At 57.9% G+C, this 27937-nt stretch overlaps 2 protein-coding genes and 1 long non-coding RNA gene across 12 annotated transcripts; 1 reads left to right on the forward strand and 2 right to left on the reverse strand.

Moving 5' to 3' along the window:
- Window positions 1-3763: 3763 nt before the first annotated feature.
- LOC139807139 (uncharacterized) lies at window positions 3764-11142 on the reverse strand. The gene is made up of 3 exons (XR_011730478.1): window positions 10245-11142; window positions 9250-9367; window positions 3764-4025 (listed from the first exon to the last, which is right to left on the reverse strand). It is a non-coding gene; the product is annotated as an uncharacterized lncRNA (long non-coding RNA).
- A 778-nt stretch (window positions 11143-11920) lies between these two features.
- On the reverse strand, window positions 11921-17393 carry PAFAH2 (platelet activating factor acetylhydrolase 2). 6 transcript variants are annotated; one of them, XM_071767572.1, is made up of 11 exons: window positions 16949-17259; window positions 15935-16040; window positions 15310-15454; window positions 14993-15089; window positions 14774-14842; window positions 14548-14662; window positions 13722-13835; window positions 13208-13299; window positions 12931-13125; window positions 12677-12825; window positions 11921-12514 (listed from the first exon to the last, which is right to left on the reverse strand). In XM_071767572.1, exons 2-11 carry the CDS (start codon window positions 16022-16024, stop codon window positions 12420-12422), a joined length of 1161 nt encoding a protein of 386 aa, XP_071623673.1. In that variant the 5' UTR covers window positions 16025-16040; window positions 16949-17259; the 3' UTR covers window positions 11921-12419. The 6 variants fall into 6 exon arrangements, with proteins under 6 accessions (XP_071623673.1, XP_071623674.1, XP_071623675.1 ...); XM_071767573.1 differs by having other exon boundaries at window positions 12931-13101; window positions 16949-17239; XM_071767574.1 differs by lacking the exon at window positions 12677-12825 and having other exon boundaries at window positions 16949-17393.
- A 1195-nt stretch (window positions 17394-18588) lies between these two features.
- EXTL1 (exostosin like glycosyltransferase 1) lies at window positions 18589-27922 on the forward strand. 5 transcript variants are annotated; one of them, XR_011730455.1, is made up of 12 exons: window positions 18589-19193; window positions 19364-20636; window positions 24025-24118; window positions 24207-24314; window positions 24719-24838; window positions 24933-25065; window positions 25137-25255; window positions 25607-25702; window positions 25784-25870; window positions 26928-27088; window positions 27192-27338; window positions 27470-27603. XR_011730455.1 is itself a non-coding variant. In XM_071767569.1 (12 exons), exons 2-12 carry the CDS (start codon window positions 19702-19704, stop codon window positions 27608-27610), a joined length of 2160 nt encoding a protein of 719 aa, XP_071623670.1. In that variant the 5' UTR covers window positions 18590-19193; window positions 19364-19701; the 3' UTR covers window positions 27611-27922. The 5 variants fall into 5 exon arrangements, 3 of the variants coding, with proteins under 3 accessions (XP_071623670.1, XP_071623671.1, XP_071623669.1); XR_011730456.1 differs by having other exon boundaries at window positions 27476-27603; XM_071767569.1 differs by having other exon boundaries at window positions 18590-19193; window positions 27167-27338; window positions 27476-27922.
- The last annotated feature ends 15 nt before the right edge of the window (window positions 27923-27937 follow it).

A 27937-nucleotide genomic window follows, 5' to 3' on the forward strand; every position in this document is an offset into this window, starting at 1 on the left:
CAAAAGACAGTCAGATAGGCTACCCCAGGCAGTCAGTCTGGGGGCTGACAGACACTGCAGAGATGTTCCCAAGGATTGGTGCTGCAGGATTCACACCTATGACTGTCGAGCCAGGAATTTTCAGTCCCTCTTTTATGCCACCATAGTCGAGACAGGCAAACAAAGACTGCATTCAACCCAGTACAGCACTGTGGGTATTTCACACAGCAGGTACAGCTCTCCGAATTCACACACAGCACACAACAGGGCACTACAGCCAGGGCTCCCGAAGGATCTCAGGAGGGAGCACGCAGCTCATTTAAATTTTCATTCCGTCTGTGCCGCTGCCCACCCCGACACACGCACCTCGCCCTGCATCCCTCGTTATAGAAGCACGGAATTTAAAGGCCGATAAAACGCCCCGAAAGCCCCCCAAAGGCGCTTTTTTTGGGGTTTTTTTTCCCCCCACAGGGTTTAAGGTGGGGCCGGGTGGGCGCGCCCGATCGGGAGGGTTGGGGAGGGGGGGCACTAGGACCGCGCACGCCGCCGGCCCCGCCCCTCCCGCCACCAGCCAATAGGAGCCGAGGCCGCCAGGCGGCTGGGCGGAGGCTCCGCCCCCTCCTCGCACGCGCCTTCCCAACCGCACCGAATTCAAAACGCGGGAGGGAAAGGGAGGGGGGGGAGAGGGAGCGCGCGCGCGCACCCGCGGGGGGCTCGAGGGAGGGGCGGGGCTAACGGTAACATCCGGGCACCTGCCGCCCCCCGCCGCAGGTGCGGGCCCCCCGCCTCCACCCCCGGGGGAAGGAGGGGGAACGGGGGGTGCGGGATGGGGGACGGGACCCTCTTCCTCCTCTCGCCGCCGCTGCTACCGAGCGGGGCTCAGCGAAGGGTCCCCCCGGGCTCGATGGCGTCGGGGCGCCGCCCCTTCCCCACTAACAATGGCGGGGTCCTGTCAGGGAGGGGAGGGGGCGCCGTCGCCCACAGGGCGTAGCCCCTCACGGAGCGCTCCCCCCGCACAGAGCGTCGCCCACTCCCGGGACAATAGAGACCCCTTTTCCCAGCGAGACTCGAGGGAGGGGTGACTGGGGACACCCCCCCCACCCATTGTCTCCCTTCCCTTTGTCACCACCGCGCCCGAAAAGCGGGGGGCGGGCGGCGAGGCGACCCCCGGCGAGGCAAAGGAACAAAAGGGGGACACGCGGGGACCTCCTCCTTAAGCCCCTACAGACCTCCCCACCGCCCCTCTCACCCTGACAACCCCACCATCCACCCCACGGAACGACGCTCCCCAGGGGGGGAGCCATCTTTTCCCCTTTCCTCTCAAAGCCCCGCATAACCGCGGCCTCCTCCGCCTCCTCCGTTCCCGCCCGTCCCGCACCCACCTGCCCGCTCGCGCCGCTCCGGTCACACTCCGCTCGCGCCCGCCCCGCCGCGCACAAAAGCGCCAAACAATGGCACGTGACCCGCCCCGCCCCGCCCCTATTGGCCCAACGCGGCGGCACGTGCCGCCCGCCCGAGGGGAGGGGGAGGGGCGGGGAGGGGGAGGGGGGGGGGCTCGGAGTTAATGGGGAGGGGGGGGCAGCCCCACACCCACCCCCCCGGTGCATGCCGGGAGTTGTAGTTCAACGGGGGAGGGGGGGGAGGGGGCGGCGACCCCCGGCGTCCGGCGGGGTTGGGGAGGGGGGTGCGGGACCGCCCCGCGATGCCCCTGATCCCCGCGGCTGCTCCCCGGGGCCGTGAAGCCCTTTCCCGCTGCGCTCTCCCGCCCTGCCCGCGGGGCGCGGGGGCTCCCTGGGACTCCCTTTGTCTCCCACCCCGCTGGTACCGGGGAGGAGCGGGGACCCGGTGAAGCCTCGGTTGGCACCGGCACCCCGGCCCTCGGGGGCGTTTGGTGGGAGCGGAGCCGTGGGTCGGATGGTCGCCTCTGGGCTGGCCACCTACCTGAGAAACATGGCTACTGGCCATCAGGACCATGGCCACCCACCTCAGGACCATGGCCACCTCAGAGCCACGGCCACCTACCACAGGGTGTTCATCTCAGTTTGTTCATCTCATGCCTATTGTCACTTCAAGGCCATGACAACCCACCTCAGGGCCAGTGTCACCTGATGGCCACACAGTAGGTGATGGCCTCAGGACGATGGCCACCTCAGGACTGTGGCCACCTCAGGGCTTTGGCCATCTCAGGACCGTGGTCACCTCAGGACCATGGTCACCTCAGGACCGTGGCCACCTCAGGGCTTTGGCCACCTCAGGACCATGGCCACCTCAGGACCGTGGCCACCTCAGGACCGTGGCCACCTCGGGGCAGTGGCCACCTCAGGACTGTGGCCACCTCAGGACCATGGTCACCTCAGGGCTGTAGCCACCTCAGGACCATGGTCACCTCAGGACCATGGTCACCTCAGGGCCGTGGCCACCTCAGGACCGTGGCCACCTCAGGACCGTGGCCACCTCAGGACCGTGGCCACCTCGGGGCAGTGGCCACCTCAGGACTGTGGCCACCTCAGGACCATGGTCACCTCAGGGCTGTAGCCACCTCAGGGCTGTGGCCACCTCAGGGCCATGGTCACCTCAGGGCCGTGGCCACCTCATAGCCATGGCCACCTCAGGGCCATCACTACTTGCCATGGAGCCACAGTCCCCTCTGGGGCTCTGGTCACCCCCCTGAATCACCTCAGGTGATCCCAGGGTCAGGATAACCTCGGGGCCCTTGGTCACCATCAAGGTGCCCACCGTGTTCCTTCAGTCACCTCAGGGTCGCAGCCACCACAGCCCAAGCCCACGGAGGACCCATGGGTCTGGCAATGCCCTGCAGCCCCTGGGAGAGTCTTTTGGGGGGACAGCCCTGTCCTTTCCTTTAGGGTGACACCAGTGAGTCCAAAAAAGCCATCAGTCACCCAGATGCCACCCAGATGGCTCTGTCAGGAGGAGATGTCCTTGTCCTGCACGTGAGCAACTCCCGAGACAGAGAAGTTGTTCACTCCCAAATCTGCTTCCAACGAATTTCCTGCATTTTGGCATTCCCTGGACAAATGACTCCAATTCCCCTGGCAGCTCCCACCCTCCTGGTCACTTGAGAGCCACCAAGAGCCACCACACAGCGATGGCTGCAGAACAGCAGAAATCTGGTACTGCAGTGCAAGGCCAGCACAACCTCCATTCTCTAAACTCCCCCCCTCCCCAAACAAAAAAAAAAAAAAAAAAAAAAGAAAAAAAAAAGAAAAAAAGAGGAATTCTCCATGGGGACCCACCCTTGTTGTGCAGACTCTTAAAAAACAAGGATTCTGCACCAAAAAGGAAAAAAGATCCTACCTTGAGGAAGGTTAATATTGTGACAGAAAGGCATCAAGCTTTCAAAACAGAGATTATTTTAAACACTTGCCCTGTTTTCTGCTGATCTGACGTCTATTTCCATGGAAACCACATCCAGCCTCCGAGCTGCTGGAACTGGGAGAGGTTTGTGCTGGAGCATGGGAAGAGCCATTTTCCAGCAACCTGGTCGAACCTTCTTTTGGGGGGGATCAAAGGGATTTTAAATCCCAAAACATTTGGCTGCTTGGCCCTGCAGTCCCACCTGGAAAAATCCCAGAGCCCCCGGCTCGAGACGGGTGGGATATCCAGAGATAACCACGTATGGCACACGGGTTTTCAGCCTGAAACATCTCAAGTGCCTGGATTAAATGGCAAGAAATGTTTCTGGGAGACAAAGCAGCCAAGAGCCCGTGCCACCAGGCTGTGTTTGCCTTGATTGTTTATTAATTATCATCCCTGTAGATCAACAGCGGGTTGGAGGCTTTAATATTAATGTTTTTTAGGAAAATCAGTCAGCTTATCCTGGGATGATCCCAGAGGAAACAAAGCTTCCTGGGCTTGGGGCTTTTTCTTTGGTACCTGTGTGTCTGTCCTTCCCCCCCCCTGAAGAGATGGAGGTGATGATGATGATGATGATGATGAAATATCATTTGCTGCTTTTCATGAGGGCTGAGATAAACCCACGAGTCATGCAGAGCCTGTTCTCAGTGTTTTCCATCTTAGTTCTTGGGCTTCTCAGAGGAAAAAGAAACGAGAGAGGAAAATAAAAAGACTTGAACACAACTTACCTCCCTTTGCAGGTTGGCTTTCAAGCCAAAAATGGGTTTTTTCGGATAAAAACTCCCCTATACAAGAGGCAACGTGGGTTATTGATGAGAGGCACTGAGCTGGGAAGCAGATTTGGGATCAGTTCCCAGCTCTGGCATTTTCCATGCTGTGGCATGGCTGAGACTCTTTAGCAACCCCTTTCCAACACCTGCCACAACTGGCTTCAATTTCAGCTGAAATCTTTGAGTATTTTTGTGATGCAAAGAGAAATATCAGCTCTTAGCAGCTGGAAAGGCAACAGAGACGATCTCATTTTTGGCCTCATCACCAAGAGTGGTTTTATTTTTGGAGCTTTTCATAAAGCACATTTGTTTCTGTGGCATTTATTTTTGTCTGATCTCCAGGAGAATGGAGTATATGAAAAGCTTTCATTTAATTTGCACTTGATTTGTGTTTATCAACACATCCACTGCCATTCTAAACAGATTCTTCTCTCCATGGTGGTTTCTGCCTGCTGGATTCCTTACCACCAACTATTTTAACTATTATTAATATCAGTTTTTTCCTTAAAAATAAAAAGAGCACTCTCGAGTGGGCTCATTCTCAGCCCAGACAGAACACGGGGCCCCTTGGCTTTGGTTCAACAGGCTCTGTTCTCAGTGAAACAGATAATTCAAGGTCTCACCAGGAGGAGCCCTGGGACGTGTGAGTTTAGGCCATGACGTGATCTGATTTAGCATAAAGATTAAAGCAACTCCTCTGATGTGCTTATCAAAACATCCCAGAAAGAGACTGACATAATTAGGTGACAACTCAGCCCACGGCAGCTCTTTTCACTTGCAAAAATATTTAAGCTCCGACAAGGGGAAAAAAAAAAAAAAAAATGTTCTTTCTGAGTATTAAATTGCCATCCGTGGTGGATGGACTGACAGATTATTTTTTAATCAGAGGATGTTTTTAAGCACCTTTGTAAGTAATATAGCAAGCATTTGCTGAGCCTGGTAACAGTCACTGCATTAGCAAAGCTCATTTTAAACCCAGAAAACCAATATATTCTTCAACCTGAGTCAGTTTAAATAAATAACCCACGAGAGGAGACAGGAATTTAAAAGAAACTTGCACTCAGAGAGAGAGAGAAGGACTAAAAGGTTTCTTTCTCCCTGTTTTTCTCAGCCTTTGTATTAACCTTCAGCAATTTTTTCTCTGCTGCAGCTCACCCATCTCCACTATTCTGCCACATATGTGCCCAGCCAAGCTCTCACAAGAAATTAAGGGCTGCAAAAGCCTCCCTGATCTTTAGATAAAACCACATTTTAACCTAAAAGCAGCCCAGGAGTCCTCAGAAATGAAGAATAAATCAAGATTTTTTTAGGGAGTGTCTCCCTCACAACGAAAGCTCCTCCACAGGCAAGAAATGTTTAAAGTCACTGAAATTTGTTTACTGGAGGTGTTTAGGCTGATGCTGAAAAATGCCATTAAGAAAATGTTCCCTTTGGAACAGATCTGCACTTGCCAACGTGCTGGTGGAAATGATTTCATTTTCTCAAACCAGACAGAGCTCCTGGTTTATTGCTTTGGTTTGTTGGGTTTTTTTTCCCTGAGAAATTAACTCAAACTCACTTAATTCCTCCATGAAACGAGACAAGTAAAAGCATCCACTACAGATGGTGATGCTGCCTGCAGCAAGACAGAGGAAAATACTAATTAACTGCTTTGATATTGGGGCAATATAACCCTGAAACATCACCCTCACCTCTTCAAACGCAGCCCCAGGACTTCACTGTGTGGTACCCAAACCCTGTGGTGATGAGGGCTCTGCCCAGCAGAAAAATAATCATAGAATCATAGAATCACAGAATCCTAGGGGTTGGAAGGGACCTCAAAGATCATCTAGTCCAACCCCCCCTGCCAGAGCAGGGCCCCCTAGAGTACATCCCCTAGGAACGTGTCCAGGTGGGGTTTGAATGTCTCCAGTGAAGGAGACTCCACAACCCCCCTGGGCAGCCTGTTCCAGGGCTCTGTCACCCTTACAGTAAAAAAATTTTTTCTGATATTCAACTTGAACCTCCTATGCTCCAATTTACACCCATTACCCCTTGTCCTATCACTGGTCACCACTGAGAAAAGCCTAACTCCATCTCCCTGACACTCACGTGTCACTAACGTGACACTAACATAAGCTTCTAATCAACCAAAGACAAAAGACCCCCAGAGCTCTCCTTGCAATCCATCTCCCAGCCCATGGGGATGGTGCCAAACCCCAAAGCACCCCCACAGGGACACAGGAGGGACATGGAATGGGAACTTCTCCTTCAGGATCAGCTCTGCCTTCAACTCCCCCTGGGCAAAGGAGCAGCAGGATCCCCTTCCCACCCAGCTGGGAAATCTCCTGGCTTATTTTCCATTTTGTTTCCCAAGCTGATGAGGTTTGACACCATCAAACTGCTCCTCCAGCTCAGACCAGTCTCCCTCTCCCAGCTTTTAGCTTTGTCAGGCAGTTCTCTGCCCCTCTGGTAAATATGGAGAAGAGCTCAGGCACAAGAATTCCACAAGTTTCTTGCAAACAGATGGCTGGGGAGAGGCAAGAGGGAGGAAGAGGCTTCAGCAGAAGCCCAACTATTATTAGACCCCAGAAACTTCAGACCAGGGAGAGCCATCCCAGGCACCCCCGGATGGGACAATTTCCCAGCTGGTTTTTTTTATTTCCAAGACATCGTTGTGCTCTCCTGGCAGCTACCTGAGGAGCAGAAGGACAGATCCACGTGCATCCTGGCTCCCACCAGGGCACAGAAAGTTGGCCCTGAAATCTCCTTGGGTTCCTTCCCCCCATCCCCAGTCCCAGAGTTCCCAACCCATCCGGGAGCCTCCACCCATTTCTCTGCAGCCTCGATGCTTTTCCCCTTTCTACTCCCACCCCGAGTCCACGAATTTGCATTTTCCATATGGAGCACCAGGAGCTTTGCTATTTGAGGAAGCTGCTAAACAAGGGCTCAGAAATAACTGTGCTGATAACAGAGCTGCAGCACCCAGAGAGAGCGAGAGCAGCACGGAGGGAACACTTATGGTGCTTTTTGGGTTTTTTTTTTTTCCCTTCTTTTTTGCACGTGAGCCAAGAGGAGATGCACTAATTAGATTTCCAACGTGTCAGCCATTTCAGCTGGGATAGAGCAAGAGAGAGGGGGATTTTTGACATGGAAGAGCAATGCATGGGGAAGCCATCAAATATTCAACAGCCCCAGAAAATTCCAGTAGAGCCATTTGCTTTGGCTCTTTGAAAATGAAATGGGGGGGGGGGGGGAAGGAAAGAAAAGCTGGGTATAGCTGTAATTATTCCCCAGTTCCTAATTAGTTCTTTGAATTTGAAATATGGATTCAGCTCTCCCAGCAGCTCAGCAAAGCCTTTGGTGCTATTAATACTTCCCTGGCAGGATGGAGTTAAAAATACTCCCACCCTTTCAGGACAAAATGTAGCTTGGAAGTGTTGAGATGGGAGGAGTTGAGGGCTGGAAATCCTCTTAAAGGAAAATGCCTAAAAAAAAACCGGTATGAAGGAGCCCCTAGATTGAGCCCCTGTTCCCCCTAAAAGAAAATTGGGTAAGAAAGCTCGGTGCAGAGCTTTAAAGCTCTCTCCAGGCTGTTCCATGGAGAAAATCCCCGAGCAGCCCAGCACTAACAGGTTTTACTGATTTTTCAGAGCTCTGCAGCCTGGGGAAAAGGTGCATTTGCAATTCCCCAGTGCCTGGCTGCCTCCAGACAGGCAGCACAAGGTCGAGGTCTCACCAGGAGGCAGATTTTGAAGATTTTGAAGCCTTTCCCCCCTCTCCTTGCATCCAAACTCAGGTAACACAAGAGATGCTGCCCCGTGCAGCAGCCCCAGGGAACGATCCCGTGGTGGGAGCTCCGGGTGCTGTGTCCAGACAGGATCTGTCAGACACCCAGGGCAGGATAAAACCTGCTGCTTCCCAGGGGATTTGTGAGCCAAGGAAAATCAATCTGGGGGGGTTTGCTGTGGCACCTCCTGACTTCAGTCCCACGAGGAGGTCCAGATCTTTGCTTTCCCAGCACAATGAGCAGTTCCCTGCAGAGCACTGACAATTCTGCATCAAAATGGGTTAATTCCTGCTCCATCCCTCTTCTGGAATCACTCAGCAATACCAGAGTGGAAACAATACCTGCACTTAACGTGTTGATCCCTTTTCCCCATACTATTTTGAGCTTCTAATCCATCTACCTATCAAAAAAAAAAAAAAAAAAAAAAAAAAAAAAAAAAAAGCAGACACATCCCCAGCAGCTGTGGGAAGAGGCAGACAAAGGAGGAGGAAAACTCCCTCTCTGTCTTTTATCCCAGAAACCAGCAAACTGCTGCCCCACGCTAAAATCAGTACCTGGGGAGACCCATTGGGGTGGCAGCTGCCCTCAGAAAAGCTTCATTTGAATTAAAAATACCCCCAAACCCCCCCACACAGAACCCCCAGCCAGGCCCTACGTGATGAGCATCATCAGGGAGGTGTCACAGAGGAGATGGAGGCAGCCTGGAGCTGGGGGGCTGGGAGGGTTCTGGTGCCACCAGAACCCAGGGGGGATGCTGAGAGTCTCAGAACCTCCCTGCACCCCGGGGAGGGGTTGAGACATCAGCTAAAGGGTTAAAAAAGGAGGATGCTCTGCCCACCCCCCCTTGCTGGGGTGTAAAACAGGAGCCAGGGCTGAGCCCAGCCTGTCCTAGGGTGGAGGAAATCTGGATTTTGATCAAAAAACTGAGCCCTCCAATCTGCTTTTGCAGAGTAGCCTGGAACTGGAGAGACCTCAGACACAGCCCCTTCCCTCCTCCAGCACTTCATTTCCCCCTCTCAGTCCTTTTTCCCCCTGTTTATTCAGAAATCATCTCTAGGACCAGCAAGAATCCACTCCAGGCTGGAATGGAGAGCAGGAAGTGGTGCTTGGGAAGATGCTGCAATGGAGCTGGACCCCTCCTGAGGGTGAGCACCCTGGGTTCTCAGCTCAGGCAGCCTGGAAGCTGAGGCATGAGCTGATTAACAATTTGCTTTGGAGATTAAGAAACACGATTTTTAAATTTTTTTTTTTTTTTTTTTTTTGGGGGGGGGGGGTGAGACTCCACCCCAAGCAAAGTAGCTTTGATTTGCCACCAGGAATTTAAAAAAAGCAAGATGAAAAGAAGGGTGTACTCACCGACTGGAGGAAGCTAAGGAGCTCTGCTGGAGAAGGAACCAGGCACTGAGCTCCTCCAGCAGAGCTGCTGTGGTTCTCACTGGGCTCAGCTTTGCACCTTGGGAAGCCAAGGATTTTCCTTAAAAATACAAGAATACAAAAATACAACCACCAACAACTAACCAATAAAAATAATATCAATCAATAAATAAAAGTAAAATAAAATAAAAGTAGAACAAAATGAAAGTAGAATAAAATAAAAGTAGAATAAAATAAAAGTAGAATAAAATAAAATATAGAATAAAATATAAAATAAAATACAAAATAAAATATAAAATAAAAAAATAAAATAAAATAAAATAAAATAAAATAAAATAAAATAAAATAAAATAAAATAAAATAAAATAAAATAAAATAAAACCAAAACAAACCCCAAGACACTGTTATAGTAATTGCAAGGAGGTTTTGACACGTGTCTCAATTTGCATTAATTAAATCAAGGCTGAAGCTTCAGCTGGGGCAGGGAAGGTGTTTTCAGAGCAGCAGCAGAGGCTGCAGGGGTGGGGAGCTGGGAACTCCACTTTGCTGCCTGCAGGATGGGATGGGATGGGATGGGATGGGATCTGATCTGATCTGATCTGATCTGCCTGGCTGGAAGGGGCTTCCCAGGAGGATGGGAGCTGCAGGCTGGCTGGGCTGGGGGTGAGGAGGATGAGGAGGATGAGGAGAAGGCTCTCAGCTTGCAGATACTGAGAGCTCCCTGCCCAGGGCTGTGCTGGTGCTGTTGGATCTCAGCCTGGGAAGCTTTGGAGCTGGTGGGAGAGCAGAGCTTTGCTGAGTGGTGATAAGAGGAATTTGTCCATTGACACCCTGGGCATGCTGCAAGCCTGGCTGTGAGGGGAATATCAATGGGCAGCCTTTTTATTTTTTATTTATTTCTTTTTAAAGCCACCCGTTTCAGCCTGCAAGCAAATCAGAGCAATGCTGGGCTGGAGGTGAAACCCCCCCCCCCCCACCTGTGAAACAGAGCAGCCAAGCTTCAGGTGGGTGCCAAACCTCCCCTCCTCCTTCCAAAGTCCCTGAGAAACAAAGAAAAAAAAAACAATGATGGATATTGAAGCTTTCTTTCCCACCTCTTGGGCCCAGCAAAGCAATCCAAGGCAGCTGGGATGCAGGGAAAACACCTCCCCTGCCTGCTGCATCCTGCATGTGAGGCCTCGAGGATGTAGTGGGGATCAGGAGGGAAAATGCAGCTTGCAGGGGGAGCCTGGCTGAAGGGAGGGCTCTGGGCTGGATTTCAAAGCAGATGCAGTGAGCCAGGGAAGTGTAAAAAGGCTCAGAAAGGGCTCCTGCACCACCACATCCCACTGAGAGCAGAGAGGGGAGAAGCTGTCTGCCCTGCCTGAGTCTTCCCAGGGCTTTCTGGAACACTCTTCAGGTTGGGATTTTCTTCCAGAGTCACAAAGATGATTGGGAACACAATCCTGGGCAGAGAATCCAGCTCTGGAGTGAGGAGCTGCAAAGCCAGGCTGGAATTTCTGCCTGCTTCCCCTGAGCATGGGAATTAAAAGCTTCCAATGAACCAAAGGGTTAAGGAATGTCAGAGTCACCCTCCCAGCAGGGTTGGTGTCTGCCACCCCCTTCCCTGAAAGCCTTTACATAAGAATCTTGCAGAATTTATGGGCTGCCTCAGCTGGTCCTGGCTGCTCCCCTGGAGCTGCAGATCCCTGCCCGTGCTAATTAGAGGAAAATGGGATTTGATTTCTGCACCAGTCGCTGTCTCTCTCTGTTCCAACGGGTCCTGACGGGCTCTGTCCATCATCCCCCCCATCCCAGCTCCCCCATCACGTCCCCTGACCCCCCCAGACACCCTCAGCATCTCTGCAGAGCTGTCCTGAGGCTCCTCGGGCTGTCACACCCCAGCCAGCTCCCAGAAATGGTGGTTTAGATGGAAAATAATTCAATATCCAGGTTATCTGGAACACTCCAAAAGCACCGGGGGCTCGTGGCCCTGTTCACATCAGTCCTTTGTGTCAGGAGATGCTGAAGTTGTCCCCTCTGCTGTGCCTTCCCCTGAGGACACCCCAGGGCACCCTCATCCTTGGTTAAGAGGGGTTGGGGACCACCAGGGAGGTGAGGATGTGGCCACCCTGGTGACACAAAGAACCAAGGCCCCAGAGGAGGGAGATGCTGCTTTTCCATTCCCCTTTCTGCAGGTGCCACCCAAACCCTGGTGGCAGGAGGTGAAGCAAAGCCAGGGCTGCTGCTGTGGCTTGGGTGGTGGTGGTGGGGGGGACAATGGTGTGGCAGGAGCCTGGATGCTCCCAGCAGCTGCCTGGGTGGTGTCTCCAGGATCTCCAAACACCTCTCCCAGTGGTGGAGGAGAGCCAGTGAGGAGGGGCTCCAGTGAGACAAATCCATGCAGCTCTGCCAGCTCCAGCCCTTCCTTGGGATGGTTGAGGATCAGACCCTGCTCAAACAGCAGTTCTGGCTCTGGTGGTACCCAGGGATGGGCTGTTGGTGCTTCCATGGTTCCTCATTCCCACTCCAGCCCCTGCCTGTGCCAGCATTGCTCCTGGTGCTGCAGAACCTGTCTGGGCTGTTTTCCTGTTGTCCCCAGGTCAATCCCAGTCCCTGTTTCCCATCCTTGTGCTGCTGGGCTGCTCACAGATCCTTCCAGCCAGACCCTGGATTAAAACTGCCTTTCTTTCTTTATTTACTTCCCCAGATTTTAGGCATGAGGTCAGCAATCCCCCCAGCATTCCAGGACAAGAAGATTTAATTACCTTTGTGCTGGGAGCTCAGATTCTGCATCTCTTTGTGCTGATTTTTTTGGCCACCCCCAGCCCATGGTGAAGGCTCCCCCTGCCAGATGTGCCCCAGCTGCAGCAGATCCAGCCAGGACCAATGCCCACCTACCCCCTGGATGCAAGAAGGGTGTCACCTCAGACCCAAGTGACAGCCAACTCAGCCTTTGTCCCCAGGGATTTTATTCCCTTAGCTCCACAGCCCCCACAACAGGCAGGGAAGGGCTCTTCTGGCCCAGTCACTGAGCACCTTGGCCATCAGATGTCCCTCAGTGGGGACACTGGGGACAGTCCTACAGTCCTGCTCTCCTCCTGCCCTCGTTGGCTCCTGCGTGGCTCATTTTGGAGAAGCAGCAGCTCCTGCCAGGAGCTCCTCAGGCCAGGCTACAGGTTGGGGTGGCAGAATGGTGCTTCTGGGACAACCGAGTCCCCGATGCCTTCCAGGAGGTTGTCCCACTGAGCAAATTCCTCCTGCAGGTCTGTGGGGGGCAGAGATGGTGCTGGGGTTACTCCAGTGATTATCCACCCAGGAGTAAAGGAGGAGCAGCAAGGGGATGGGAAGCACCAACCCCAAGCAAGTGGGAAAGCTCTTGAGCCCTCCCCAAGCCCCCAGGTAAGGTGCCCCCCAGCCTGTGCCATACTGAGATGCTTCTGCAGGAAGGCCAGAGCTGCCTGGCTGGTGATCTCCAGACCCTTGTAGGGATCAAGGGTTCCCCTGGCACCAAAGATGAGGCTGAAGAGCTTCCCAGTGAGAAAGGTGAAGTCAGTGTGGCTGTGGTGCACGGATCCCCTGGGACAGGGAAGAGATCTGCTGAGCTGGGAAGAGGTTCTCCTGCTGGGATGTGGTGCTCCCAGGAGGGTCCCAGCAGATGGGTGCCCTCATCCCCTGACTCACAGGATGGTTATAATCTTTGTCTGGCTGTTTCTGGAGCTCAGCCTCTTCATTTTGGCAATGCTCTCTGGGGTCTGGAACTTCTCAGAGTTGATGAAGAGCACGGGCTTGGTCACCTCTGGGTACAGAGCGTTCTCCAGGGGGAACATCCAGGCATCCAGAGCCACTGCACACCTGCAGCAGGATGGGTGCCCAGCACTGCCACCCACCCCACAGCTTCCCTTCCCCCCAGGATGAGCCCCAGGGATTCCCAGAGCTCCTGGTCCCAGCTGTAGCTCACCTGAACCTGGGCTCTTTCACCAAGGCCAGCACTGCTGTCACCCCCCCAAAAGAGTGGCCCATGACAGTGACTCTGCTCAGATCAATGCTGCCCTGCAAAAAGGAGAGGGCTGAGGAGCCCATGCCCAACCCCCCCTGCAGAAAGTCCCAAATTAGAGAAGAAAAAGCCAAGAGAAGAAACTCAGCAAAGCCCCCACTGCTCTGCCCTCTGTCCTGTTCTCACCAATAGGTCCCAGGGGAGAAAAGGGAGAAGAGAGGCACCAAGAAGCTGAGACACAGAATCATCAAGGTTGGAAAAGACCCCGAAGCTCATCAAGTCCAACCATCCACCCTACAACCCATAACCACTAAACCATCCACAAAACCACCCAGGCTCTGCATGGATCCTGCTCATCCCAGGAGGACAAACCTCACACAGCAAGGACTGATCCTGCCAGCAAAGGGCACCCAGACACCTCCCCCCTGCAGCCAAATGGTTCCCTGGCTGGTGCTTCAGCACAGCCAGACCAAAATACCTTCAGCATGGAGAGACTGAAGTCCTGGTGAAGGACATTGGGGACAGATTTCCCACTGCTGATGTCCTCCAGGAGCCGGAGCACTCGCACACATTCCTCTGCTCTCTGATGGACCTGGCAGCAAGAGTTGCCCCTTCCCCAGTTAACCCAGCTCCTCCAACCCACAAGTCTGGGGCCAACTCCATCCCCCCACACTCATCCCCCTAAAACCACTGGGACACAACCTTTCTCTCTATTTAGGATTTATTTCTCATTCATCCTCCAGAGTTCTTGCTGTTATAGGAAAAATGTTCCCCTTGTTTGTGCAATGTGCTGTCAGACAGAGCACACCCAAACCCAAGAGACTGCCCAAAGCCCCCCTGTGTTCCCTAGAGAGCTTTTCTGTGACAACCCTCAACCTGACATCATCCTTTTAAAAGGAGGCAGAAACGAGCAGGGAGGAACCTGGCTCAGGAGGAAACCTTCCTGCTCCCCAACAAGCAGCTGTCTGGGATAACCCCAGAGAGAAACAAAAATCAGAGCAGGAACAAACCCAGCAGCCAGGTTTGGGTGAGGTTAAAGCATCCAGGGAGGTGGCAGAGCCCAGCCTGGCTCCAGCTGGAGCAGGACAGACAAACCCCATGAGCAGAGACAAACAGATTGAACAGATTTATTTTTTTTCCTCAGCTTGCAAAGAGAAAGCTCAGCCCCAGCATCCCAGCAGTACGAGCTGGGGAAGGGCAGGAGATGAAGAGCCCCCCCCCCAGGGATAGCAGGAGCCAGCTGGGTTTGGAGGAGGGATTTCACACCTCCTGGCTTGCCCACCCCTAACCCCACACCCTGGTACCTGTTTCTTTCGGAAATAAAACTCTTTCTGCCCCTGGGGCACCTGCTGGTAGGGGATCCACTCCTCTCTCCCATCCTCTGCTGTGCAGAAATACGTTGCAGAGGCAGAATGGTCCCTGGAGGGCAGCAGCCACGTTGTGGGGCAGCTCCAGCAGCTCCCTGGGGGTGATGTCCTGACAGCCCCATCCCACCTGCCAAATTTTGGGAGGGGACACCCAGACACCCACCTGTGCTCCAGTGCTGCCACCACGAAGCCCCAGGATGCCAGCTCCAAGCAGACTGAGGAGTACAGAGTCCTGTGGGGTGGGAGTGGGGTCAGGGCTGTGCTGGCAATGCCAGGCAGGTCCGAGGGGGTGACGAGGGGACCAGGACACCCCTGTCCCCATCCTGGCTGTGTCCCTCAGCAGCCACTCAGCACCTGTAGCCCCACTCAGGGCTGATCCTACCGAAAGGCTCCCAGGCCATGGGAGAAGATGATCAGAGGGTACCCAGTGCTGCAGGGCTTGAAAGGTCCATTCCAGCTCACTGGCACTCGGCAGGAGCCTGCGGAGAAGAGAAACCCCACAGGAAAAGGGGGGGGGACAGAGGCAGCGGGTGCTGCTGCTGCTGCTGCAATGGGTCCCTGCTCAGCTCCATCCCCACCCAGGCACCCCCAGCACGGGGGGTGGGCTTGGTGGGTGGGCTCCAAGCCCACTAAGGGAGCGGGTCCCTAAGGAATAGGGGAGCAGTCGGGATGGGGGATAGGGTGCCCCCCACCCCTTACCAAGGGCGAGGCTGATCAGGGGGGCAGAGCAGCTGAGCAGGGTGAGGTTGGCAAGGCCAGCACAGTATTCATAACGTGGGATCCAGAGGGGCTGCTCAGCCCCTCCCTGGGGCAGGCAGGGGTAGAAAAGGCGGAGGAGGAGCCCCTGGGGGAGAGAGGGGAAGGGGGAGGTGGTGGGGACAGACTGGAGCAGCAATGGCTGAGTCCTTAGTGAGCTCAGCCCTCAGCAACCCAGCTGGCTGCAGCCACCCTGCTGTGCCTGGAGGTTTGTCCCTGTCCTGTCCCTGTCACCACAGACTCACGGAATCACAGAATGGGTTGGAAGGGACATTGAAATGTCATCTTACACTAGCCCAGGTTGCTCCAAGCCCCATCCAGCCTGGCCTTGAATGTTTCCAGGGATGGGGCATCAACCACCGTTCTGGGCAACCCAGGGCCAGGGTCTCACCACCCTCAGCATAAAAAACTTCTCCTAACATCCAGTCCAAGTCTCCCCTCCTTCACTTCAAAACCCTCACTCCCTGTCCTAGCACTACAGGCACTGCTAAAAACCTTGTCCCCCTCTTCCTTATACCCCCACCCTTTAAATTTTCAAAGGTCTCCCCATCCCTGTCCCCATCCATACCTGCCAGGTGTGGCCCACCATGACATCCGTGCACCCCACCTGGTGAGGTCCCTTCCCCTGCTGCAGTGCCAGGGACTGTGTCCCCCCCATGCTGCCAGAGCTGAGCCTTGCACAGAGACACGGGGTCAGTGACCACCCCCTGCCTGAGGGGACCCCAATTCAGTCCCTAATCCTTACCCCAACCCCCCTCCTATGGCTCAGACCCTTAGAAAACCAGGTTCCCAATTCCTCCTCCCCTCCCCATGTTCCCATGGCTGGGTGTGGGGGGGCTGCTGGGTGGGATGGTGGGGACCCCGTGGCCACCCATGGCACCCATCTCCATCATCCCCTCCCTGCCCCCGGGATGCTGAGGGCTGGGGTGGGCAGCCCAGGCAGAGCAGAGCTGGGGGTGTCCAGGGGACAATGAGGACACGGGGGGGGACACACAGAGCCCTGCACCCCCCCAGAGCCCTGCACCCCCCCTGTGCAGGACTGCAGCTGCTCCCGGAACCACAACTCCCAGCATGGCCCTGGACTGGGACTACACCTCCCAGTAAGCGCTGGAGCCCCGGACTACACTTCCCAGTATACACTGGCTCCCCGCACTTCCCCTCCCAGTATCCCCAGCGGAACTACAGCTCCCAGTGCTTCCCAGTGCTTCCCAGTGCCCGACTCCCAAAGCCCTCCCCGCAGCCCCCCAGTGCTCCCCGCAGTGCTCCCAGTTACCCTCGCAGTTCCCAGTGCTTTCTCAAGAGCTTCCAGTGTCCCACAGCTCCCAGTGCTCCCCCAGACCTCCCGGTGCCCCTCAGCTCCCAGTATCCCCCAGCTCCCAGTGCCCTCAGTTACCCCTACAGCTCCCAGTACTCTCCCGGACTTCCCAGTACCACCCCCCTCACCACCCCTCCAGTTCGCCCCATGGCTCCCAGTGCTCTTCCCAAGCTCCCAGAGCTCCCCCAGCTCCCAGTTTCCCTCTGTGCCCCCCAGGCATCCCCCCCACCAGCACCATTCCGCATTCCCCATCCCCCCCGCACTCACCAGTTCGCCGGGTCACAGCTCCCAGCACGCACCAGTGCACCCTACACTACAGCTCCCAGTGACACCCGTGCACGGGAACTACAACTCCCAGTAGACACCAGTACAGGGCACAGCTCCCGGTGCCACCAGTGCAAAACCACAGCTCCCAGTGCCACCAGTGCAAGTTGCAGGTTCCGGTGCCACCAGTGTGGGGACACAACCCCGGTCCCTCCATCGCATCCCCTCCGTGGGTTCCCTTGTCGAGTTCCGTGTCCACGGGCAACACCCTGACCTCGGGAGCTGGGTCCCTGCCCCCCCCGGGATGGGGACTGTCCCCATGCCCCCCCCCTACCCGAGGTGGCCCGGGGCTCCCTCTGCCCGTCCCCACGTCCCCTGCCCTTCGCTTAATCCGCTTTCTGCAGCTCAAGCAGCCCCCGGCCCGTGGTAATCCCCTCGGCGGTCAGGGATTAACTCCCCACGGGGCCGGGCCTGGCAAATAAATATCCAAAGATTTGGTAAAAAACCCTCCCTACCGAGCTGCCGCGCACGCAGACCCACGCCGAGCTCCCCAGCATGGGGCTGCGTGGGGAAACTGAGGCACAGGCTGGGCTGGGACTCTGTGTGTGTCCCCTGGGTCCCACTCGGGAGCGAGGGGAGACCCCAGCCCATCTGGGGGTGGTGGCACCCTGCCCCGTGCCCGTCCTGCCCAGAGGCTGAGGCCGGCCGGGTTGTTACACCCATGGATGGGATCCAGAGCCCTGCCCCGTCCCAGCTTGCACAGCCGGCGGGGCCGGTGCGGGGTGTCTGGCAGAGCCGGGGATGCCGGGGCAGGGTGGGAGAGTCGAGCCCCGACCTGCCCCTGCTGCCCACTCCAGCCCACGCCTGGCTCCACGCCGTGGGGCTCAGCAACCCCACAGCACCCCGGGAAATCCACTGGGGATGGGGGTAGCGGGGGATGCTCAAGGCGGCCCAGCCCAGCTGCTCCAGGACATCCAGCTCTCGCCTCTGAGCCCGCGGGATAATTGGGGTGGGGGTCCCGCAGCCGAACCCCAGGGTCTCGGTTCTGTGGGTTCTGTGGGGGCCGGTTGGCTGTTCTGCTGCCCGTGTTAGTCCCACGCTGGCTTTTCCAGGGGGATTTCCCAATAGGGATGAACTCGGCCCATGCTCCCGCTCGGCTCCTGCGGCTCATCCGGGGGGTTCTGGGCAGGCTGGGACCCCCACCTCTGGGACACGCCCCCCCTGAGAGCCCAGCACCGGCTTCGGCCCCCACTGCTCCCCAGTGGAACCCCGTCCCTTTGGGGGGGTGGGGGGGGCCGGAGACAGCTGGGGGCACCCGAGACCACCTGGACGGGACGGGCCGCGCCCCTCGGGGTTCCCCGGACTTGGGGTCCCGGAGCGTGCGGGGGGCACAAGGACCCTGCGGAGCCCCGGTACCCCCCGGGGCGCGGGGAACCCCCCCCCCCCTCCACCCCCCCTTCCCACGTGGGCGCTCTGCGGGCGCGGCCAATGAGAAGGCGCCGCAGGGGAGGGGAGGCTCTGCGGGCCACGCCCACAGGGGCGAGGGTGACCAATAGGAGATGAGTGGGCGGGGCTAAAGCCGTGACGGTGCGAAAGGGACGCGGTGGAACAGATGCGGGACGGGGGGGGACCCGGTGCGGGGGGTGATGGAACTGGGGGGGTGATGGACCTCGGGGACCGGCCGGGCAGGGGGGCCGGGAATTGATCGGGGAAGAGACAAGGGGACAGGGGGACAGCCAGGGAGGGGACCCACGGACCGGGGACAACCAGCCCCGAGGGGGACGGACAGACAGACAGGGGACAAACAGCCCCAGGGCGGGAACGGACAGACGGACCGAGGACAGCCAGCCCCAGGGGGGACACGACAGGGGACACCCAGCCTCGAGGGGACACAGGGGACAGCTAGACGGGGGGACAGGCGACCACGAGGGGCGCGGGCAGCTGGGGGCTTGCACAGGAGGTCAGGGGTGACACGGGGACAAACAGCCTAAGGCAGGGACAGACGGACAAGGTGACAAGGTGGGGGAACCCTTCATCCCCCTCCCCAACCACGCGCACCCCCGGGGCAGGCGAACGGAGGGGGAGACCCCCGGGAGGCAGCTCCAGAGGGAGGGCAGAGCCCGACCCGGCGGCTCCTCCTCCGGCACCGTCCCCGGCCGGGGATGCAGCGCGGAGCGGCGGGGAGCCACGTGTCGAGCCTTCGGGGCACGGCGTCCCGAAACCCACCCGGAGCTGCGTATTCCCAAAGGTACCGGGAGGAAGGAGCGGGCTGGGGACAGCCCTGAGGGAGTGGGAGGTTTTTTTATTCCCAGGAGAGGTCTGCGCAGGGGTTCCCGTCGTGGCGGTGTGAGGAGCTGCTTGCGGTGACGGGGCTGGCGGCAGCATGACTGCCACGCCGCGACCTCTCCCCTTCCCTAGGGATTTGAAGCCGGGCCAAGCGGCGATGGAAATGTCATTGTCACAGCACGGGGACCCAGCGGAGTAGACGCTGAGGCAGAGGGAAGGGAGCGGGACGCTGGTGCCAGCGAGCTCTGCCGAGTGGGAAGACCCCCAAAAGCCAGCACAGCCCTGGGTGGAGGGGACAGTGGGAGGACTGTGGGGCTCATCCACGCTCCCACGGACTGTAAAGGACAATCCTTGGGGGTCGGGAGCCGCCGTCCCACCTCCCGCTTCAGGTCTGGGACATCAGCCTTTCAACCGGACGGACTCTGACACCCGTCTGAGCCCGATGAGGAGCCGGGGCCGTGAATGAACCTATGCAGACCAGGAAGAAATACATTTTCCTGACTTTCCTTGCCTCTTGGCTCCTGCTTTTCTTCTTTGGAGGGGACCAGCTGCGCCGTTTCGCTTTCTTTCCCGGGAGGAAAGCCGAAGCCCGGAGGAACTGGCCCAGCTGGACGGATCGGTCCCTCCTCAAAAGCTTTGCAGACCCCGAGGAGCTGCAGAGTGATGGGGACCCCTCGTTGCCATCGCCCCGGGAGCGGCGGGCGGCGAGGCTGAGTGTCTACAGGAACAGCAGGTGCCGGATGGAAACCTGCTTCGACTTCTCCAGGTGTGAGAAAAATGGCTTCAAAGTCTTCACCTACCCCCGGGAGTGGGACCAACCCCTCTCGGAGAGTTACAGCAAAATCCTCAGCTCCATCGAACGCTCTCGTTACTACACCCCCAAGCCTGAGGAAGCTTGCCTCTTCATCCTCAGCATCGACACTCTGGACCGGGACCACCTCTCGGGTCAGTACGTCCGTAACGTCGATGAGAAAATCCGCAGTTTCCCGCTCTGGAATGGTGGTAGGAACCACCTCATCTTCAACCTCTACTCGGGGACCTGGCCCAATTACACCGAGGACCTGGGTTTTGACATTGGCCAAGCCATCCTGGCCAAAGCCAGCTTCTACACAGAGAACTTCAGGCCTGGCTTTGACATCTCCATCCCTCTCTTCTCCAAGGACCACCCGCAGCGTGGTGGGGAGAAGGGGTGGTTGCATCAGGACTCAATCCCCCCAAAAAAGAAATATTTATTGGTGTTCAAGGGGAAGAGGTACCTGACTGGCATCGGCTCCGGCACCAGGAACGCACTGCACCACATCCACAACGGGAAGGACATCATCTCCCTCACCACCTGCAAGCATGGCAAGGACTGGGAAAAGCACAAGGACACACGCTGTGACAAGGACAACGTCGACTATGAAAAGTGAGTTGGAGATGAGGTGGGAAAGAGGGGCTGGGGGGTGGGGGGACACCCCATAAAATGTTCTCACCCCTCTGCAGGGCGCAGCTGTGGCTGCTTGGGGTGGCTGGAGCTCCAGGTGTGGGGGGTTTTTGGGCTCTCCTGAAGTGGATGAGGGTTTCATTTGGGTGGTGGGGAGCGAGGTGCTGGTTGCTCAGGGCTTTTCTGTTCTGTATTAAAGTTCAAGTAATCTGGTGAGAGCAGCTCTTATCTGCAATCAGTGCAGCCGCCTCTAATGCGATTTCCCTTTTTCCTAATGCTGATGAATGATGCTTTTCTTCTCCCCCCTCCCTGCCCTCCCCTAACATAAATGTTTCTCTTGGAGATCAGCCTGAAACATCCCTCCCCTCCCTGGCTCCACTGAAAATCCCACAACACTGGCAGGGCTTTGGGCATCCCAGGGTGGAAGCCTCAAGCTCAACTGGACGTGGTGGGGTAGAGGGTTCCCCTGCACCCCCCTGACCTATGGGGATGGTGGCATCAGTGTGTGATGGACCTCGGTGGAAACATAGGGGGGATAAAGTTCTGTGGGTGTGGAAGGCTCTGTGAACCTTGCGGGCTCCTCACCTCTCCCCATCCTGCTGCTTGGGACCCAGCACCAACTGCTGGGTCCAGGGTTGGTGGCCACAGACCCTGTCCCACCAGCAATGGACAGGTCCCTGTCTAGCTGCTTGGGGACATCCCACAGCCACCCAGCCAGAGAGCAGATGGGGAGAGTCCACATTTGGCATCATCCTCAAAGCATCTTAGGAGGTACTGGGAGGTAAAAGAGGAGCCAGGGTGCTACAGGAACCAGGATTATCTGGGCCCTTGGGGCAGCTTGGGCACTGTGTGGCCCCATTGGCGGGTGCCACCAGGCCACCAGCCCCTGCAGTGGAGCCTTTTTGGGGCTGGAGCACTGGAGGACATTGAGCGATGCTGTGGGCTGGTGGGACATGATCCCAAGGTCAGTCCCATGCTGTGCTGAGGGGCAGTGGGAAGGGATATCCTGCTCCCACCAATCCAAGTAATCCCTAATACTGTTTGCAAGTACAGGGAGATTTACACCTCGCCTGGGGTGGCTTTAGGTGGCAGATAGACAGGACACATGTGACACAGGGCAGCGTGCTCGTGCGTGACCCCAAGCCATCCTGCTTGTCCTCGTGGCACACCCAGGAAAAAAGCCACCAGTGTCCCCATCGTGCCAGGGCAGCTCTGCCCAACCTCATGCAGGGGATTTATGTCCTCCTGCCCCACGGAGAAGGAGCTGGGACAGTTGTGAAGGGGACAGCCCAACGAGGAAGGGACACACTGTGGCTGGGGCAGTGAGACCCCGTCTGTCCCCATGGCCCCGTGCACTGGGGACATCCCCGGTGACCTGGTGCATGGCAGAGGGCAGCACGGGGAGCAGAGGACGGCCTCACCGGGGGCTTCATCACCCTCCTCACCCCCCCTGGAGAGGCTGCCTAAAACAAACCGGGTCTGTGCCCCGGATAAAGGGGGGTTTGTAGCAGCGCTGCGGGTTGGCCCCGTGTGGGCTGCCCCGCGCTGAAAGCAACCGAAGTGGGTTGGGAAAAGGCTCTCTGGAGCCAACGGGACACCACCCCCCAAACACCCTCCCCCCGGTGGCACCGTGCCCAACCGGAGCCATGGAGGGGCCGGGCGGAGGGAGCGTGGTGGGCTCCCATCCCGGCTCCTAACAAAACAAGGAAGCCCTGACGGCGTGATTACCCGGAAACCGCAACGCGTCAGGAGCAAAATATTTCCATCGGGAGGTTTTGGCCCCGCAGCCCGAGCGGCGCCAGCCTCCCCGCCACGGCTGCCCCCCCCCCCCCCCGGGATCCGTCCTGCTCGGGATGGAACAGCCCCATGGAGATGTTGGGGGTGACAGCTGAGTTTGGGGTCACTGAGGAGCGGGTGGCAGAGGATGTCCCCCCGGGTGAGCGCCAGGCTGCGGCTGTCACTGCTGAGGTGTCATCGAGGGGTCTGGGTGCTGTCTGAGCCACCCTCGCTCCTCGGGGCAGTCGCTTGCTCAGGAGCTGGGGTGTTAACGAGGCAAGGTGCACTAATGAGGTTTTCAGCATCCCTCGGAGATGTCAGGGTGGTTCCTCAGAGGTGGGTTTTGATCGTAGAACTTCACACCTCGGCACCGGGGTTGACTTCCCACATTCCAGGCTGCCAGGATGCTCCGTAGTGCTCCAGCAGCACCCGTGGCAGTGACACGTCCTTCACCCCCAGGCTGGCACCACTCCCATCACGGGGACACCCTTCTCTCTGGGGACCAGCACATTTCAGGCAGCCCTTTGGCCCCACCGCCCACACCTGCTTGGACCTCTCTTATTCCTCCCCATCCCATCCAGGACCTCGCTGATTGATTCCTCCTCCCCCCACAGGCAGGAACAAGCGGGGTCTGTCCCAAACTAATGTCAATATTGGATTTTCCGGCGTGGTCACAGGGACCCAGCAGAAGCCGCGCCTCTCCCCACCGGCTGCACAGAAGGGGCTTTCATAACCCCACAGCACGGGGAGGGGGAATGCTGCCGGCCCTCTGCCCCCACCTCCTTCCAGAACCGGTGCCAGGGCAGGCAGGGCCGGTCCCGTCCCGGCACGTCTGGGCACGGTGGAGGAGTCGCCGCAGTTTCGGGCTCGGGGGTTCGGGCGCTGTCTTTGCATTGGGATTTCATTACAGTGGGGTGGAGGGACGAGGGTAATGACTTTGAAAGACACCAGGGTCCTAGGATCACCCACTTCTTCGGACTGAATTCGGCTCCTCGCTCCATCACGGGTCCCCTTTCTGATGGTGGGCTCATCCCTCCATCACTCAGAGCATCTCAGTTCCATCAACCCCGCCGAGCTGGGGAAATTTAGAGCCAAAATTCAACCCCGATTAATCCTAACGCTGGGCCGGGTCCATTTCCCCCAGGAGGGATGCACAGCTTTGTCGGGTGCCAGCGAGCCCCCCTCACCCCAGGGGTGGGTGGTCACAGGTGGGTGACCACCTGTGGTCACAGAGTTTTAGTTTGAGAACACATAATTTTGCACAGACCGAGTAAGATTCTGAACTGCCTTACTAAGTTGCTCATCACATACTTTATTCACTCCTCACTGTGTCTTTGGTAATACGGAAAACAAGATACCAGCAGCCTGTTTCACTGAATCAGGATGATATTATAATCTGTATTATAACAACAGAACCCCACTGTGATACATAATTCAGAATAAGCTCCTCATCTAGAAGGTTTACCCTTTGACAGAACAAACAATAGAATGGAGACTTTTCTGGACTTTTCTTATGCAAGGAAGTAAGTGATAGACACAGGTGGGGCTGTGTCTTTTCCTGATCCTCTCCCCCCAACCCCATTTCCCATCCCAGGTTCGACTACCAGGAGCTGCTGCACAACTCCACCTTCTGCATCGTGCCCCGGGGCCGGCGTTTGGGCTCCTTTCGCTTCCTGGAGGCACTGCAGGTAGGGGTTGGGGTCCTGGGGAGGACAGGGAGACCCTCACCCTGGGGTGTGGGGGTTTCGTCCCAAGCTGTGTGGGGTCCCACCGCAGGCTGCCTGCATCCCGGTGCTGCTGAGCGACGGCTGGGAGCTGCCCTTCGCCGAGGCCATCGACTGGGGCAAAGCTGCCGTGGTGGGCAGCGAGAAGCTGCTGCTGCAGGTACCGCGGTCCCATCCCGCCCCCCGTGCCCCCACCCCTCGGGACCCTCCCCTCGTGGTGAGTGGCACCAGGATTGACGAAGTCCCCAGCCAAACTTGGGGGATGAATCCTCCGCAGCTCTCCTGTGGGGGGATGCAGGGAGGGCTCATCCAGCTCGGGGAGGGGGTTTTGTCCCAGTGCAGCCCCGGGGGGCATCATTCATCCCGGGGGGCGATGGGGGGTGGGTGGGGTGTTGAGCATCTCCCCAGACCCAAAGCCCGTGGGGGGTCCTGGGTCAGATCCTGCTTTCTTGGGAGGAGGTGGCACAGCATCCTTGGCCACGGGAGGTGCTGGAGGCAAGGCAGCCGTGCCAGGGGGCTGTGAGGGGACAAGGTGAGAGCCCAGCTCCCCCACGGCTGCCGCAGATCCCCTCGGCTGTTCGCTGCATCCACCCGGAGCGTGTGCTGGCGTTCCAGCAGCAGACCCAGTTCCTGTGGGACGCCTACTTCTCTTCTGTCGATAAAATCGTCCATACGACGCTGGAAGTGAGCCCCCCACCACCCTTCCCCCCTTTCTGACCACCTCCAGCCCCCGGGGTCACTACCAAGGTGCTGAGAGCTTCTCCTTGGGCTCTGGCAGATCATCAAGGACCGGCTGCTCCCGCACCGCTCCCGCTCCCGCTTCCTCTGGAACTCGCTGCCCGGGGGGCTCCTGGCCCTGCCCGACTTCTCCACCCACCCAGGGGACTTTCCCTTCTACCACCTGCAGCACGGTAGGACCCCTGTGCCCCGGCTGAGCACGGCAAACTCAGTGCATGCCACAAACCTCCTCCTGCTTTCTCAGGCTCCAGCCCCTCTGAGAAGTTCACAGCTTTCATCCGGGCCGTCTCACCGGTGGGATCCCCTTCCCAGTCCATCCTCAGGCTCATCCAGGCTGTCTCTGCATCCCAGTACTGCGCCCAGGTGGGAGGAGCTGAGTCCTTCTCCACTCAGTGCAGATCCCGGGAATGCATTGGGATGGATGGGGCCATGTCCCAGGGGCTGGGAAGGGCGAGGGTGTGAGGAATGGCTGCTGGTGTCACCCTTGGATGGGCAGAGCTGTCTCCCCAGCCCCCCAGGGTGCTGGTGGGACCACCTATGGATTTACTGTGGTCCAAACTACCATGAGATGGTTTTAGGAGGAGTGGGGCTGGAGCAGGTCCTGCTGCAGGGATGGGGGGGGGCTGGTCCCTGACCACCTCGTGAACACCAATGCACCAACACCCCCCAGTGGGTCAAACCCCCCCCGGGACACACTGGTTACCCCCTCTGCAGATCCTGGTGCTGTGGGACTGTGAGAAGCCACCACCACCCAGCGGGAGATGGCCCCAAACCCCCGTGCCTCTGACCATCATCCAGGGCAGTGGGAAGGTGAGAGGAGCTGAGATGCAGGCAGGGAGCTGGGGCACCCACCCCATGGCACATCCCAACCTGATTTTCCACCCCCTGTAGCTCAGCGACCGCTTCTTCCCCTACGCTGCCATCCAGACGGATGCTGTGCTGAGCCTGGATGAGCACAGCAGCCTCTCCACCAGTGAGGTGAGGCCATGGACACCACTGTCCCAGCCCCCTGGAACTGGGACAAGCCCTGTGCCAGGCCAGGAAGGCTGCTGGGTGGTAGCCACGGGGCTGGCAGGGACCTGTGCCTGCTGTCCCCATGTCCCCATGACCAGGATGCACTTACAGGGGAAGGCAGGGGCATCCGTGAGCCCCCCTCCCATGGGTCCCCCCAGTCTGGTGACACCATCTCCCATCTCACAAGCCCCCTTTCCTGGGTCACCACTGCTTGGTGACATTGTCCCCTAGCCCATGAGTCCCCTCCCATGGGTCCCCACAGCCTGGTGACACCATCTCCCATCTCACAAGCCCCCTCCCATGGGTCCCTACAGTCTGGTGACATTGTCCCCTAACCCATGAGTCCCCTCTCCTGGGTCCCCACTGCCTGGTGACACTGTCCCCTAACCCATGAGTCCCCTCTCCTGGGTCCCCACAGCCTGGTGACACTGTCCCCTAGCCCATGAGTCCCCTCCCATGGGTCCCCGCAGTCTGGTGACACTGTCCCCTAGCCCATGAGTCCCCTCTCCTGGGTCCCCACTGCCTGGTGACACTGTCCCCTAGCCCATGAGTCCCCTCTCCTGGGTCCCCACAGCCTGGTGACACTGTCCCCTAGCCCATGAGGCCCCTCCCATGGGTCCCCACTGCCTGGTGACATCATCTCCCATCTCACAAGCCCCTTCTCCAGGGTCCCCACAGCCTGGTGACATTGTCCCCTAGCCCATGAGTCCCCTCTCCTGGGTCCCCACAGCCTGGTGACATTGTCCCCTAGCCCATGAGTCCCCTCCCATGGGTCCCCACAGCCTGGTGACATTGTCCCCTAGCCCATAAGTCCCCTCTCCTGGGTCCCCACAGCCTGGTGACATTGTCCCCTAGCCCATGAGTCCCCTCCCATGGGTCCCCACAGCCTGGTGACATTGTCCCCTAGCCCATAAGTCCCCTCTCCTGGGTCCCCACAGCCTGGTGACATTGTCCCCTAGCCCATAAGTCCCCTCTCCAGGGTCCCCACAGCCTGGTGACACTGTCCCCTGTCCCGTGCCAGGTGGATTTTGCTTTCATGGTGTGGCGCAGCTTCCCTGAGCGCATCGTGGGCTTCCCCTCGTGCAGCCACTTCTGGGACCCCGAGCAGAGGTGCTGGGGTTACACCTCCCAATGGACCAACGAGTTCTCCATCATCCTCACCACGGCCGCCTTCTACCACAGGTACCCAGCCGGGGAGGTGCGGGTGGGGCTGGGGGCTCAGCTGCATTCTGCCCCCCCCCCTCCTCACTCCTTCCCCAGGTATTATCACAGCCTCTTCACCCAGTACCTGCCGGCGGGGCTGCGGGAGCTGGTGGGTGGCCTGGCTGCCTGTGAGGACATCCTGATGAACGTCCTGGTGGCCGCTGTCACCAAGCTGCCACCCATCAAGGTCACCCAACGCAAGCAGCACAAGGAGAGCGTGTCCCAGCAGGTAGGGCACAAGGATGGGGATACAGAGACCCCCCCCTGATGAGGGGAGCCCCTCACCTCCGTGCTCCCCCTCCTGCCGAGGTGAAGGGCACGGCGGGGGGCTGGGTGGGGGGTGACCGAGGTTTCTCCCAGCGGCAGGATTGCCTCAACCAGCTGGTGGACTGGTTTGGTTACATGCCCCTCGTCTCCTCCCAACTCCGCCTGGACCCCGTCCTCTTCAAGGACCAGGTCTCCGTCCTGCGCAAGAAATACCCACGCCTGGAAAAACCCTGAGGGCTGCTGGGGAGCCGGGCCGGGGACAGCCCCGGGGGCTCCGCTCCCGCTGCACGGAGCCCTCCCGGGAGCAGGCAGTCGGTTGATGGGGTCTTACTCCTTGTCAGGTTTTACTCCTTGTCAGGTTTTACTCGCTGTCGGGTTTTACTTATTGCCGGGTTTCACTCCTTATCAGGTTTTACTCCTTGTCAGGTTTTACTCCTTGTCGGGTTTTACTCGCTGTCGGGTTTTACTCGCTGTCGGGTTTTACTCGCTGTCGGGTTTTACTTATTGCCGGGTTCTACCAGTGCAATAAAGTTGTGTGGAGAGGCAGAGCCTGGCTGGTGG

This window comes from Heliangelus exortis, chromosome 24, assembly GCF_036169615.1.
Source record: "Heliangelus exortis chromosome 24, bHelExo1.hap1, whole genome shotgun sequence".
NCBI classification, from domain to species: Eukaryota; Metazoa; Chordata; class Aves; order Apodiformes; family Trochilidae; genus Heliangelus; species Heliangelus exortis.